This window comes from Rosa rugosa, chromosome 1 (assembly GCF_958449725.1).
Source record: "Rosa rugosa chromosome 1, drRosRugo1.1, whole genome shotgun sequence".
Lineage (NCBI taxonomy): Eukaryota > Viridiplantae > Streptophyta > Magnoliopsida > Rosales > Rosaceae > Rosa > Rosa rugosa.
In genome coordinates, this window is record NC_084820.1 from 14,174,309 (window position 1) to 14,186,861 (window position 12,553).

Consider the following 12,553-nt stretch of genomic DNA (forward strand, 5'->3'; position numbering starts at 1 on the left):
TGGAATACATAAAGAAGATCATCTCTGAAGACCTCAGCAATACCTTCCTGGCAGCAGGAGAGAAGATTATTATCACTGCCTACGATCATCCTGACGTCGTCAGCAGTGACCTATTCCTATCTCTCACCCGAAAAGAGATAGATTCAACAATGGCATGCATGCAGTGGATGGATAAACTTGAAAACGACAACCACTACAAGATGTATGTCGACACGGACGTAGAAGACAATGCTACAACAGTTAGAATGACCCAAACAGACAATCACTCGTTTGTCTTTGGCCACCACTCAGAGACTGATGACAACATGTAGCAGCTGGTGAAAGAAAAAAGCATCAAAAACAAAAAAGCAACTGTTCCCTTTTCAAAAAGATGCTTTGCTTTTCAGAAAAGAAGAAGGTGAAAAACATTTCACCAAGATACTTTTGCTTTTCCCTGTCCGACCTCCATCATCAGGAGCACTCAGAAAAGCAGAAGATCACGGAGTTGTTCTGTACATTTTATGTTTTTGAATTAGAGTTTGAAGTCCGCTCTCTATATAAGGAGCTTGAGTTTCATTTGTAAGGCATTCGAAATTTGAGACAGAAATAGATTCTCTCAAAACAAGAAAGCCATAGTAGCAGTTTGCTCGTCCTTCCTCTCATTGTTTGAAGTGTGCTTTCATTACAAGTAAGTAACTGTAATCATTCTTATGGATAGCTAAACAGCTTCTTAGCTGTTTACCTGAGAATGAGGCTCTGAATTTCTGTATTCATGTTAAATAAATAAGTTCTATATGAAGCCCAATATGCAGTCTGAAAATATATGTTTAAGTCTCTGAATACTGCAATTTTTTTTGTTTACTTGTTTCAAGCTAAGATTGACTATTCATGAAGCCTAGAACAGCAGTGATTCGGCCCTGAAAGTAACCGTTTAGACAGGATGTCGTTAGGTGAAATATGGCATGTTGAAGGCTAGATCTATGCTTTTGAATTTTACATTAAGGCTTGTTAATTAGGTGAACAGATAAAAGTAGAAAAAGGTTGGAAAAGAAAGAGGGACAAGTGTAGGATACTTAGAGGCGCACCCAAAACCTGGTCAGGAGGTGCTAACCACACCTGGTCAGCCAAGTACTATCCAGTTAGAAATTAATAAGGTGTTGATTCCATAAAGAGATTTTTCAGGAACATTTTTTTCTACATCCTATGTGGTATAAATAGGTTCATCAAGTTCATCTCTTTGAGATCTTACCATGTTTCCTTGTAGCCGATGCAGTGCAGCTTCGGCTTCACCAACCTCTTCCTTGGATTGAACACCAGAACTGAATACCTGAATATTCTTCTTATCCTCAATCCAGCTCAGCCCAGGATCCTTCTCTAACGTCAGTTCTTTAATCTTTCTCCTTATTTCTACAACCTTATCCCATTTTCCGGCAGCAGCATAGAGATTTGAAAGCAAGATATGTGTTGCACTGTCTTCTGCATTAACCTTTAGAACCTGCTCTGCTGCATGAACTCCTATCTCCAAGTTCTTATTGATGACGCACGAGCTAAGCAAAGTTCTCCACAGTTCAAGATTATCTTCATTAAATGGTGACTTGATAATAAGTTCCTCTGCCTCATTCAGTAGTTGAGCTCGACTTAATAAACTAACCATGCAAGAGTAGTGCTTAGGCCCACGTGGGATACCATTCTCCTTCATACAATTCCACAAGAACTTTCCTACTTCAACCAACCTACTGTGGTTGCAAGCTGAGAGTAGAGACAGAAATGTTACTTGGTCTGGTACGAGACCATGTTTTTGGATCTCAAAAAAGAGCTTCAATGCTTCTTCTGCCATGCCATGTTGACTATATCCCCCAAGCATCGAGTTCCAACATTTCAAATCAGGGTCCACAACTTGGGAAAATATACAATAAGCAGATTCAAGGCAACCGTTTTTTGCATACATATCCACCAGACTCCCGCATACAGACATTTCAACATCAAATCCTGTTTTTAAGGCCTGCGAGTGAATCATCTCACCTTGTTTTAACATGGCCAGGTCGGAACAAGCACTCAAAGCTCCACTCAGAGCAAAGCTGTCAACCTTATGGCCTTCCTTGCACATTTCTTTAAAGAACTTAATTGCACTCTCCCCATCAGCCAATCTCGAATAACCCATGATCACCTCAGTCCAGAGAACAACATCCTTCTCAGAAATAGAATAAAATGCCTTTTGAGCACTATCCGTTTCGCTGTTCTTGAAGTACATAGACAGTAGTGCAGTTCCTACAAAGATACTCTTCTCGAGTCCTACTTTTATGACTTGAGCATGAAGAAGCTTACCATAGTCAGAAGCAAGGTATGTACCTGCTGCAGATATGATAGCTGCATGAGTATATTCATCTGGTTTAAGATAACACAATCTTTTCAACCGGGCAAACAAATTCATCGCCTTCTCCCCATCCTCATTTTCTGAATACCCAGCAATCATTGTGTTCCATGAAACCAAATCCGGGCTGTCCATTTTATTAAACACACTAAAAGCTGCTTGGGTGTCACCAGAGTTACAATACATATCAAGCAGTGAATTCTCCAAAGCCAAATCAGCTTGTGTGCTTGAAACTATGACTCGGGCATGGATGATTTTCCCCAGATTCAAATATCTCAATCTGCTACACACACTCAAAACCACTGAATATGTGAACTGAGTAGGAATAACTCCAGTCCTCAACATACCATCAAACAAATGAAGCCCTTCCTTGTTCTTACCATTCTTCAAATACCCGAAAATCATTGAATTCCAAGCCACAACATCTCTATCAACCATTCCTCCGAAAACTCTGCTAGCAGATACCAAATCCCCACAGCTGGAATACATCCCAAGCAGAGCTGTCTGAAGACACACATCATTCAAGAACCCACATTTCACAACTTGTGCATGAACCAAAGAGCCAACCAACCAATCCTCAAGAGTACATGAGGCTTGTATCACACTCGTGAAAGTCGAAACATTTGGCCTGAGACATTCAACTCCCATTTGCTTTAGCAATGTCAATGCCAAACCGGCAGTGTCTGAACTCCGGGAATAGGCTGCAGCCAGCGCATTGAACGAAACAAGACTTCTTTGAGGCATTTCGTCGAACACCTTGCGTGCATCTCCTAGCGAGCTGCACCGTGCATACATAGATAGCACATTGTTGTATAGGAACACAGAACGCGAGGCGACGGTTGTGGTGGTTAGGAGAAGCGAGTGGAGTCGACGCGCTTCCCTGAGCGAGTTTATGGCGGTGCATTTTTGTATTAAAGCCGCTACTAGAGAGGGTTCACACAACGGGGGCATATAAAACGGCGGCGTTAGGCGCCCTTTTACCCGCCAAAAAAATGAGTCTTTTGGTTTTTCCCAAGTTGAAAATTGCAATATATATATATATATATATCAGAAAGCGTCCCTGACCTTGAGCCTAAACGCACCGTTTCGTTGTCTCTCAATTTTCGAAGATGAAGCGTCGATTCAAAATGTGCAGCGATTCAAATCTGACGAAGCTTCACCGTCTGATCGACGATTCTCTCCGTCCGTACACAGTGAGTTTTCGCAATTTAGGGTTTTCAATTTGGGGGCTTTTCAATTTAGGGTTTTCAATCCCGGGCTTTTGCAGGAACCAGATGTCGTTTCGGTAACGAAAGAGAGAGAAATTCTGGTCAGTCTCTCTCAGGTTCTTCGGCAAGTGAAGCTCTGGATTGGAGAAGTTGATTCCGATTCTGATAATGTGAGTCTGTTTCTCTCTGGAAACTGTAAAAAGTAAATTTCTTGGCGGTAAAACCATGTAAAGGTTCAAACTTTGAAGTTTATTGAGTTAATGTTTGTGATCAGGGAGTGGTGATTGGATTGGATTTTGAGAATGAGTGTATGTGTCTGAGTAAAATCTTAACTCACTTGGTAAGTTTGTTTTTTAACTTTGAGTAAATGAATCATATGGTTTAAGAAAATCAAAGTTTGTTGCTTTTCCAACAGATTGTTTTGCTAACAGTGGAGAGTCATTATGTGAAGCATCTGGCCTGCAACGTTCTAGCTGCTGTCTCTGTATTCGTGGCGGCTTCGGTATGTTACAGTTTCTATTGCATTTTTCAAGTAGTTTTGTATGGCATTTTAGTGAGGTTTTATGGTTGATTATATGTGTTTTTGTAGGGAAGCCACTGGGATGCCTTTATTCGTTTGTTGTGTGATTGTATGGATTTGGCAATCACTGCGGCAGTTTCATGTTCTACATCGACTTTGGCAACTGGAGCTAGTGATCTTTGTTCTAGTTCATTGAGTTTAATTCTCGTGCTGAAACCTAAGGTGAAAAATGGTGACTGGTCTGTAGCGGCTGGTGTTGTTCGGGTGCTACGTGATATGCTGAAGTATTTGAAGTCTGAGGATGATGACGAACTTGTTGAAGTGTTCATTGAGGCTGTTAATTCTTTTCTTTCAACAGTGCCTTGGGATTTATTGCATGAGATTCGTGTTGGTCCAACTGCTGATGCTCTGCAATGCTCCAGGGCAGATGTTTCATTCCAAAGAACCTTGTTTCTAGGAAACTTGATTCAGTTTCTCTGTTCCTTGGTCGAGCAAGGCGGTGTTGTCGATGCTCCGGGTGGATCTCTAGACAAGCATCATCCAGTGTTTTCTAGAATCATCATTCTTGTACCTAAGCTTTTACGTTTATGCCTTGGGGAGCAAGCGGATTGTGTTATCTCTAACAACTGCATCTCTCAATACTTTAAACACAAGTTATTGGTAAGAGTTAACCTCAGTCTTTTCTTTGATTGTTATAGAATCTTAGGTACGTTGGTTTGGGTGCTATGCAGAAACTCTGAGAATGAACAAATGGTTTGATGTCATGAAGCTTTTTAAAGTGTCGTTTTTCCAAAAGTAGTATTTGCCGCTACAAAAGGGCCAAGTATCAGACTTCACTGCTAATAATATATTGATTTGGGTTGAGACTGTTGAGAAATACCTAGACACAAAAAAAATAGTTCTCTACATCTTTTGAAAATGTGAGATTTTTTATACCGTGATTTTACTGGAGACATGTTTGTTCACAATTAGCTGGGAGTATGAGCTATTTGTGCAAATATATTAGACTCCTGCTTATGTGTTATGAGTGTTTGTGATTACTACCATAGAATTGATTGCAAGTACACTGTAAAACTATCCTGCAGGTGCTAATGATCAGGCTCATTGTCCAAACTTGTCCAGAATCCTCAATTCTTGTTTCATGGCTGCAACTTATCCATAATTACTTTGAAGAGCTTTTGCGGCAACCCATTTCTACTCTGGAGTGTAATCAGGAAGATTGTTTAGAAGGCTCTCCATTTCTATCCAGTGTTTCTGATTCAGAAGTAAATAGTCTGTCTTCTCGCCATCTGCAAAGACAGGCTGTGTTCCTTTTTCTGAGGTGTTCTTTTAGTTTGATTAACTCAAATGGAGGCACTAACAGAAAATGTGCTTGTGCAAGTTGGAATTTATGCTTGGACTATGACTCAAATGCAGAGTTGCAGTGTTGTGGAAGAAAGGAAGGACTGTTGGAGCTTAATAACTGGCTTCAAGGACATCTTCCAACTGATATGTTAGTGGACCATGAAATGTATTTTGAAAAATGTGCAGACTTTGCCAAATCCTTCCTCCAACTATATATCAAGGAGGTGCCCCATTCTCATCTGAAGTCACTATATTTTTGAAATTGTATCGTCTGTATCCAACTTTTTAGCCAGTTACTTTCCATGTTTGTTTGTCTGTGTGCATCATCTTTTCAACAAGTTTGCTATACTATTTGCAATTTTTCCTATTCATATGTCCTTATTTCTTGGTTTAATCTTCAACTGTAGGATGATGTATTATTCAGAGTGCTCTTGCAACTGCTTTGTGTACCTTGTCTTGCAGAGAAACAGTACGGAATTAATATCCTAGTTTTTCCATCTTGTAAAATATATGGTAACTGTTTCCTTCTAACAAATTTTTGGATTTGATACAGGTTTGAAGAGGAAAGGGGATCATTTCTGGATTCAAAGGGCAATGTGCTTTTCTTTGTCTCAGATCTTTTCAATCCTGTACTCTTATTCCATCTATTTCTTGTAGAGGTAAAAATGCTGCCAGTTTTGTACATCTAATTACCCCCATTTCCACCGTGCAATGATCTTTTTGTTGAATTGTTGGTATTTACTTTTCGTTTGGGGAGGGAAGATAAATGGATTTTTTTTTTTCTTCTATTCTGTAGTTAAGCTATGACCATCAGGTGCTTCTTGATTACCTTATTTCAAAAGATACTGGAATCAGTTGTGCAGAATATCTTTTAAGGTACATTATGAAGTTACAAAAACTCTTCTTGCACTCCACTACTATTTGTTTGTTTCAATTCTGCAGTTCGCTGGTATTAGAACAATAATTTAGTTAACTCTAGAGAATTGCAATTGATTGCCAGTCATTGTATCTCTGACTTTGTGTTGAATGCATTCTTTTATAGGTGCTTGCGTAAAGTGTGTGATTCATGGAGCTTATTTGTGGAATTTCCACCGAGTGGACAAGCTATAAATCGATCATCTTGCAAGAAAAGAAAAGTTTCATTGAATGGGTCGAGTTTCTGTGGAGCAGATTTGTTTGCGCTAGTGAAAGACTCTGGAGGTTTGTTTCTTGAAGATGAATGTGACGATGAAAACAAATATGATTTCAAGCACACTCGAGAGAATTTCCGAAAAGCCAAAGAGTGCTTAATTTCGTTGAGAAATTCGATTGAAAGTCTCCACCAAAAGAATCTATTTCCCTACAATCCTAATGCTCTTTTGAACCGGTGCGTGTCTTTGGAATGAGTTCCATTTTGCTTCTCAGTCAACAATTAGCCAATCTAATTTATGATATAATCTAATCTACGGAGCTATGGAGTTTATTGTTATTTTAAACAATAATGAACGTGAACTACCCAAACTGAACTTCTTGCTCTTGCTTGCAGCTTAATGAGGTTTCAGGAACTCTGTTTCGAGGAGGAAAAATAAACTTGTACAAGGTTGTGGGGACTTTGGATTACTTCCCAGCATAAAGTTTTGCAGAGCTCATTTATTCCTTTGAAGTTAAAGTCATAAAAGGAGATGCTGCCAACCAGTGAGGCCTAGTCTAAAGGTTTTATGTGAAGAGTTACCACATAACTGGGAATCAAAAGGACAATGCTGGAAAGATAACTCAGTATCATCACAACTCTATGGGGCCATAGTAATTGCATTTTTTTAACAAATTTGGAGCAGTGAATGGGAAAAAGAACAAGCATGTGCTGAGGTAATTTAGATTCTATGTATACAAGTTTAGACTTCAAGTTTATTTTCACTGACAAGAGTAGAGGAGAAGAAATCTCACTTGTAGCATAGTTAAACCCTGCCTTCTAATAGAATCTCAAGATGTCCAATGTTAAAGGTATTTTCTACTAACTTTCATCACTCCATGAGATGTAGATTGAAGGCCATGACATGAACAGATAGCTTTTAAAGAATTTAGCTAGGAAACAAAACTTTTACAGCATATAATATGGAATTCAAGGTGAAATGATGCAAAATGAAGGTTAGTGTATATATCTGGTAAAGTTCAAATATAGGTTAAATACCAAAAGCTTCTCTGTGTGTGGCTGAGCTATGGCTATGGCCGTAGAATGAGGATAAATATCTAGTATGATTTTGAGAAGTGGGACAGCTTTCCAGTAAGAGCAGATATATGTGGCTATGTTTAAGGAAAATAATGTTGAGTGGGACCATGGCAGATCTGCTCCATCTGGGTTATTGTCTTTCTCCTTGACTATAATGTGCTTGTGATTCACATGTCTTGTGAAGTCATGCTTTGGTGCTAGTGAGTGTGTGCAAAAAGGAAATAGTATTTTTCCCATTGATTACTAAAGGGATGTTATATCATTTGCAGACTATAAAATCAAGGCTGGACCTGATACAGAGTAAGATGATAAGAAGATATATAGGTACTTTCATATGGTAGAGAGGGATAGTAAGGTAGGAAGAATAGGTGAAAGCATTAGGAGGTGATTTAGAGACAGATGAGTTACTGACATAATGATTTCAGTAAAGTTGCCACCTAGATCTTTTGATCTTCCAGGAAAAAATCACTGGATGCCATGGTGCTGGTATGAAGATTAAGGTGGCAATGCTACTGAGATCATTAAGTCAAACTTTACAGCTCTGGACATGCTTGGCTGCTACATCTCAGACTACAGAAAGGTTAGTTCCCTAAGTGAGATCCGCGTTGCAGTTTACACTCTGAACAAGGATATTTGGGTCATAGATGCTCAATGCTCAATATAAGTTCCTTTTAGCCGTCTATTATATGATGCTATGTTCTCTATAGATTCCAATATTTTCTGTTCCTATTTGGTATACTTGAAATTGTATAAGTCAGCAAATTATTTTTCATTCAGTTGCTTAAAGTTTAGATACGGACAAGGTTATCAATCCATTGGGTCCTAAACTCCTGATCTTTGGACATAATATGACGCATCTCAAAAAGCAAGTTACAATTTAAGCCCATAAAACCCCTAAATGTGAAGAAGAAGAAGAAAAGCATCAGTGGTATAATTTTCAGGGATGCGTGATGTTGATAATTATTTGGCGTTTTTTTATGATTTCCATCTAGCTTATTAACCTTTTTCATGAAATTCTCTGTTTTTCTTTTTGCTAAACTTTTGCATAAACAACATAGATATGAACTATTCTATTTGGTGTGTAAATAAAGGAGTGTCGGCCCCGAGACTCATCACCTTCGCATGTTTAACTTTCTTTGGCTCTATCTTTCCGAGCAAGATCAGCAAGTCCTTTGTTCATTTAATTGCCTGCTATTGGATAAAGGAGGAATTAACAAGTGGATGAGTGAGAATACTCGTAGATTTATACTTGGTTCCAAACGACTTAAGCATTGTACGGTAGCAATTCATGTACTAGACTGTAGAATCTGCGAGAGAGAATAATGCAGTTCGTTTGATTGAACCATGAAGACCTCTGTGCCTTTAAATTATTGGAGATGTTCAAAGGAAGGAGAAAGTAAAATCTATGATAGGACAAGTGGAGTGCGATCTTGTTGTCATGAAAATAATATTAGAGAAAGAAAAGAGGTTCATGGGTTCAGATCATTACCCTGTTTCACGAAATCTTAGAATTACATAACAGATTTGTGCACGGGTGATGCTTCTAGATCAGTAGATCTTGATCAGTGCAAGCTTTATGTAAACGAGAGAAATCCTACCTGAGACATTAGGCCTTCTCCAACCCAATGATCTAAAGGGCTAAAGGGGTAAAATTTAACTCAATTCATGTCCAACCCATTAGATTAAGGGTTAAAAGGCCAAATATGAGGGCTAAAGTGCAACCCAAAATAGCCCTTTAGCCCTTTAAAAAAATGAATCAGAAAGTGAGGAGACCCACGTTGGGGTCAGCTGATTAATTTGCATGCATTAGTTGCTGAAGTCATCTAGCCATTGTTTTTTTTATTTTATTATTATTATTTTTTTATACATATAGCTGTTTTTTTTTTTTTTTTTTGATAAAAGCAGTAAACTATGTGTCATATTTTCAATATTTGTTTTATTCATGACAAAAGCATTTAAAAAGGAACAAAAGAAAGTAAGAAAATGCAAACAATTGTTAGTTTATAAAGATATTTTTTGCTGAAGATAACAAGTGCAATGTAGACATCATATCCACTCCAAAATTTGATAATCCAATGAAGACGGAACATGTGTCATTCAAGAATCTTATTCAAAATTTTGATAAGATTTGATCAAGCCAAAAACAGCTTTATATCCATTTCGAAATTTCACAAACAAATCAGGACGAAACACGTGACCTCGAAATCATATCCGAAAGTTTGATAAGATGCAATCAAGCCAAAAATTGCTTTATATCCATTTTGAAATTTCACAAATGAATCACGACGAAACACGTGGCCTCGAAGTCATATCCGAGAATTTAAAAATATTCCATCAAGATAACCTATGCCACATATATAAAATCGTATAACAAATCTACAACATTCCTTGTGAAGCAACACATGGAATTTGAAAAGTACAACCGGAAAAATATTTTTTATCATAAAAATTATTTCAATTACTATAAGTAAGAATCTGATAAAAAATAAGAACATATATATATATATATATATATATATATATATATATATATACACGAAAATGTTCTGAAGAGGACGTCCGCACTGTTGCTAAAGTGCGGACGTCGCCGCTGCAGCTCGGCTCGGGGTTCGACGGAGCGGCGGGGCTTGGCTGACGGACGGCAGGGGTCTGCAGTTGGTGGAGTCGCCGGTGACGGGGTTGCAGCTCGCTGCAGAAAACCTGCAGTTGCAGGTCGGGTTGCTGCCCAAAACTTGCAAACCCGACCTCGAACGCTGCCCAGAACCGTCCGGGATGCCTCCAGCCTCTCTCCCGCAAGCCCCACGCCGCCGTCGCCGCCTGGAACGCCTCAGCTGCGTCGACGTCCGCACTTTAGCGAAGTGCGGACGTCCTCTTCAGAACCGGACTCTATATATATATATAACATATTCAAAATTTTAAAATATATTTTGGGGCTATAATTTAGCCTTAACGGGTTAGAGACGGTTGATGTCACATCAATAAATAGTAAAGAAATCATGGCTAAAATTTAGCTCCAGGGCTGTTATTAGCCCTTTGGGTTGGAGAAGGCCTTAGGATCACTTTCACTATAAACGGTAGGAGAAGGTGACTTTTATACCTAGGAATGATTAGTCTACCCACCAAAGCTGACTTTTCAAAAAGACTACAACTGACTATAACTGACTTTTCAAAAAGACTACAACTGACTTTTCAAATCGTAATCATCTTATCTTTGTATTAATAAATGGAAAACGGTGAGGAATAAATGAAGGATTTGGGTTCCTCCAAGGCTCCAAGTATATAAGCAAAGACCAGAGCACATGCAGGCTTAGGAAAGACTGGTGAAAATGGAGAATATAAGAGTGAAGCATTTTGTGCCTTTTCTTTTGCTTCTTTGCTTGGCAAGAATCTGTACTAATATTGTTGAAGCTGACCAAATCTCATCTGGGATGAAGCATTTTGTGCTGGTTCATGGAGCTGGTGGCGGAGCTTGGTGTTGGTATAAGCTGGCAACTCTATTGAACTCTACAGATCACAATGTTACAACTATAGACCTTGCAGCATCCGGTATCAACCCGATCCAGGTACAGCAAGTTCATTCGTTCTCAGACTACGTTGAGCCATTGATCAAATTTCTGGGGTCTCTGTTACCAAAAGAGAGGGTTATCCTGGTTGGCCACAGCATGGGTGGGGCGGTGATATCAATTGCCATGGAGAGGTTCCCTGAGAAAATTGCTGCAGCTGTTTATGCCACTGCTTTTATGCCTGGTCCTGCTCTGAGTTACTTGACTATTTTTGAGAAGGTAATGACTTCCACACCACACCTATACTTTTGTTCATATGATATATTAAGGGTGAGTATTCACAGGATATTAATGTTGTTGTAAACTCTACAGATTCAGGAAAGATCGGTGTTGACTGACACTCAGTATAGATATGATCAGGGGGCCAACAATCCTCCAACCTCGCTACTCTTTGGACCAAAACAATTGTCTTCCAGAGTGTACCAGCTATCGCCACCAGAGGTAAACTTAGAAAAGTGAATTCATCATTGTGCTTAGCACTACTAATTCATCTTTACAAATGACATGTGTAATGATCTTGCATGTAAGAAACAAACTATTTTTCAAAACAAATTAACAGCATGATCCAGGTTCAATTTTCAGTTGGTGAGCTAATACTGTCCTTGTTTTCTTCTTTGTTATTGATGCATCAATGGACAGGATCTAGAACTAGCATTGTCATTGGAGAGATTTTCCCCTCTATTTTTTGAAGAAATAAAACTCACTGAGGCGAAGTACGGATTGGTTCCAAGAGTTTTCATCGTGTGTGACCAAGACCTTTCAATAGAGGAGGATCTGCAAACGTGGATGATCAGGAAAAATCCCCCAAATGAAGTGAAGGTGATAAATGGTTCCGATCACATGGTCATGTTCTCTAGACCATTGGAGCTATTCTCCAAGCTCCTGAACGTTGCTGAGAAATATTCTTAAAGATCTTGATTACCTACTAGTTATAAATTACTAGTTAGAAGCTTAGAAATTCATCGTTGTATGAATAATTGAACTAGATTAGCTACCTTAGAAATTCATCGTTGTATGAATAATTGAACTAGATTAGCTACCCTCTTTGGTGACTGTCTATATACGTATGTACGAATAACTTCTCAGAAAATAAATCACATATTTGATGTAAACTATTGGGCAAAATACTGTTTAGTACCTGAAGCAGGGGCATTTTCGTCACTTTACAAAATTGGCATCTTACGTGGCGCTAAGCTGGCAAGTCGAAAACTGACATGTCAGCAGGCAACCAGATGAAATGGAGGGAATGGATCAGTTGGACTGAAAATTTTGAGTTCAGGGACTTTTGGGATTAAATTAGAAAGGCATGGACTGAAACGAGGACGATGTCATACTTCAGGGACTAAACAGTATTTTGCCCTA

General features: G+C 38.8%; 3 protein-coding genes across 7 annotated transcripts; 2 read left to right on the forward strand and 1 right to left on the reverse strand.

Moving 5' to 3' along the window:
• Positions 1–1,180: 1,180 nt before the first annotated feature.
• Positions 1,181–3,389, reverse strand: LOC133708806 (pentatricopeptide repeat-containing protein At3g50420-like). The gene has a single exon (XM_062134371.1). It carries the CDS (start codon positions 3,299–3,301, stop codon positions 1,181–1,183), a length of 2,121 nt encoding a protein of 706 aa, XP_061990355.1. The 5' UTR covers positions 3,302–3,389.
• LOC133719869 (uncharacterized) lies at positions 3,350–8,037 on the forward strand. Of its 4 annotated transcripts, none has more exons than XR_009851510.1 (12): positions 3,351–3,543; positions 3,618–3,728; positions 3,833–3,898; positions 3,974–4,060; positions 4,148–4,738; positions 5,164–5,646; positions 5,830–5,891; positions 5,976–6,081; positions 6,219–6,298; positions 6,465–6,788; positions 6,948–7,267; positions 7,898–8,037. XR_009851510.1 is itself a non-coding variant. In XM_062146076.1 (11 exons), exons 1-11 carry the CDS (start codon positions 3,460–3,462, stop codon positions 6,988–6,990), a joined length of 2,001 nt encoding a protein of 666 aa, XP_062002060.1. In that variant the 5' UTR covers positions 3,350–3,459; the 3' UTR covers positions 6,991–7,451. The 4 variants fall into 4 exon arrangements, 2 of the variants coding, with proteins under 2 accessions (XP_062002060.1, XP_062002052.1); XR_009851514.1 differs by lacking the exon at positions 7,898–8,037 and adding an exon at positions 7,329–7,451; XM_062146076.1 differs by lacking the exon at positions 7,898–8,037 and having other exon boundaries at positions 3,350–3,543; positions 4,010–4,060; positions 6,948–7,451.
• Positions 7,425–12,303, forward strand: LOC133719888 (methyl jasmonate esterase 1-like). Of its 2 annotated transcripts, XM_062146089.1 has the most exons (4): positions 7,425–8,208; positions 11,063–11,410; positions 11,504–11,632; positions 11,831–12,303. In XM_062146089.1, the coding sequence occupies exons 1-4, from the start codon at positions 8,176–8,178 to the stop codon at positions 12,098–12,100; spliced, it is 780 nt and encodes a 259-aa protein (XP_062002073.1). In that variant the 5' UTR covers positions 7,425–8,175; the 3' UTR covers positions 12,101–12,303. The 2 variants fall into 2 exon arrangements, with proteins under 2 accessions (XP_062002073.1, XP_062002067.1); XM_062146083.1 differs by lacking the exon at positions 7,425–8,208 and having other exon boundaries at positions 10,249–11,410.
• The last annotated feature ends 250 nt before the right edge of the window (positions 12,304–12,553 follow it).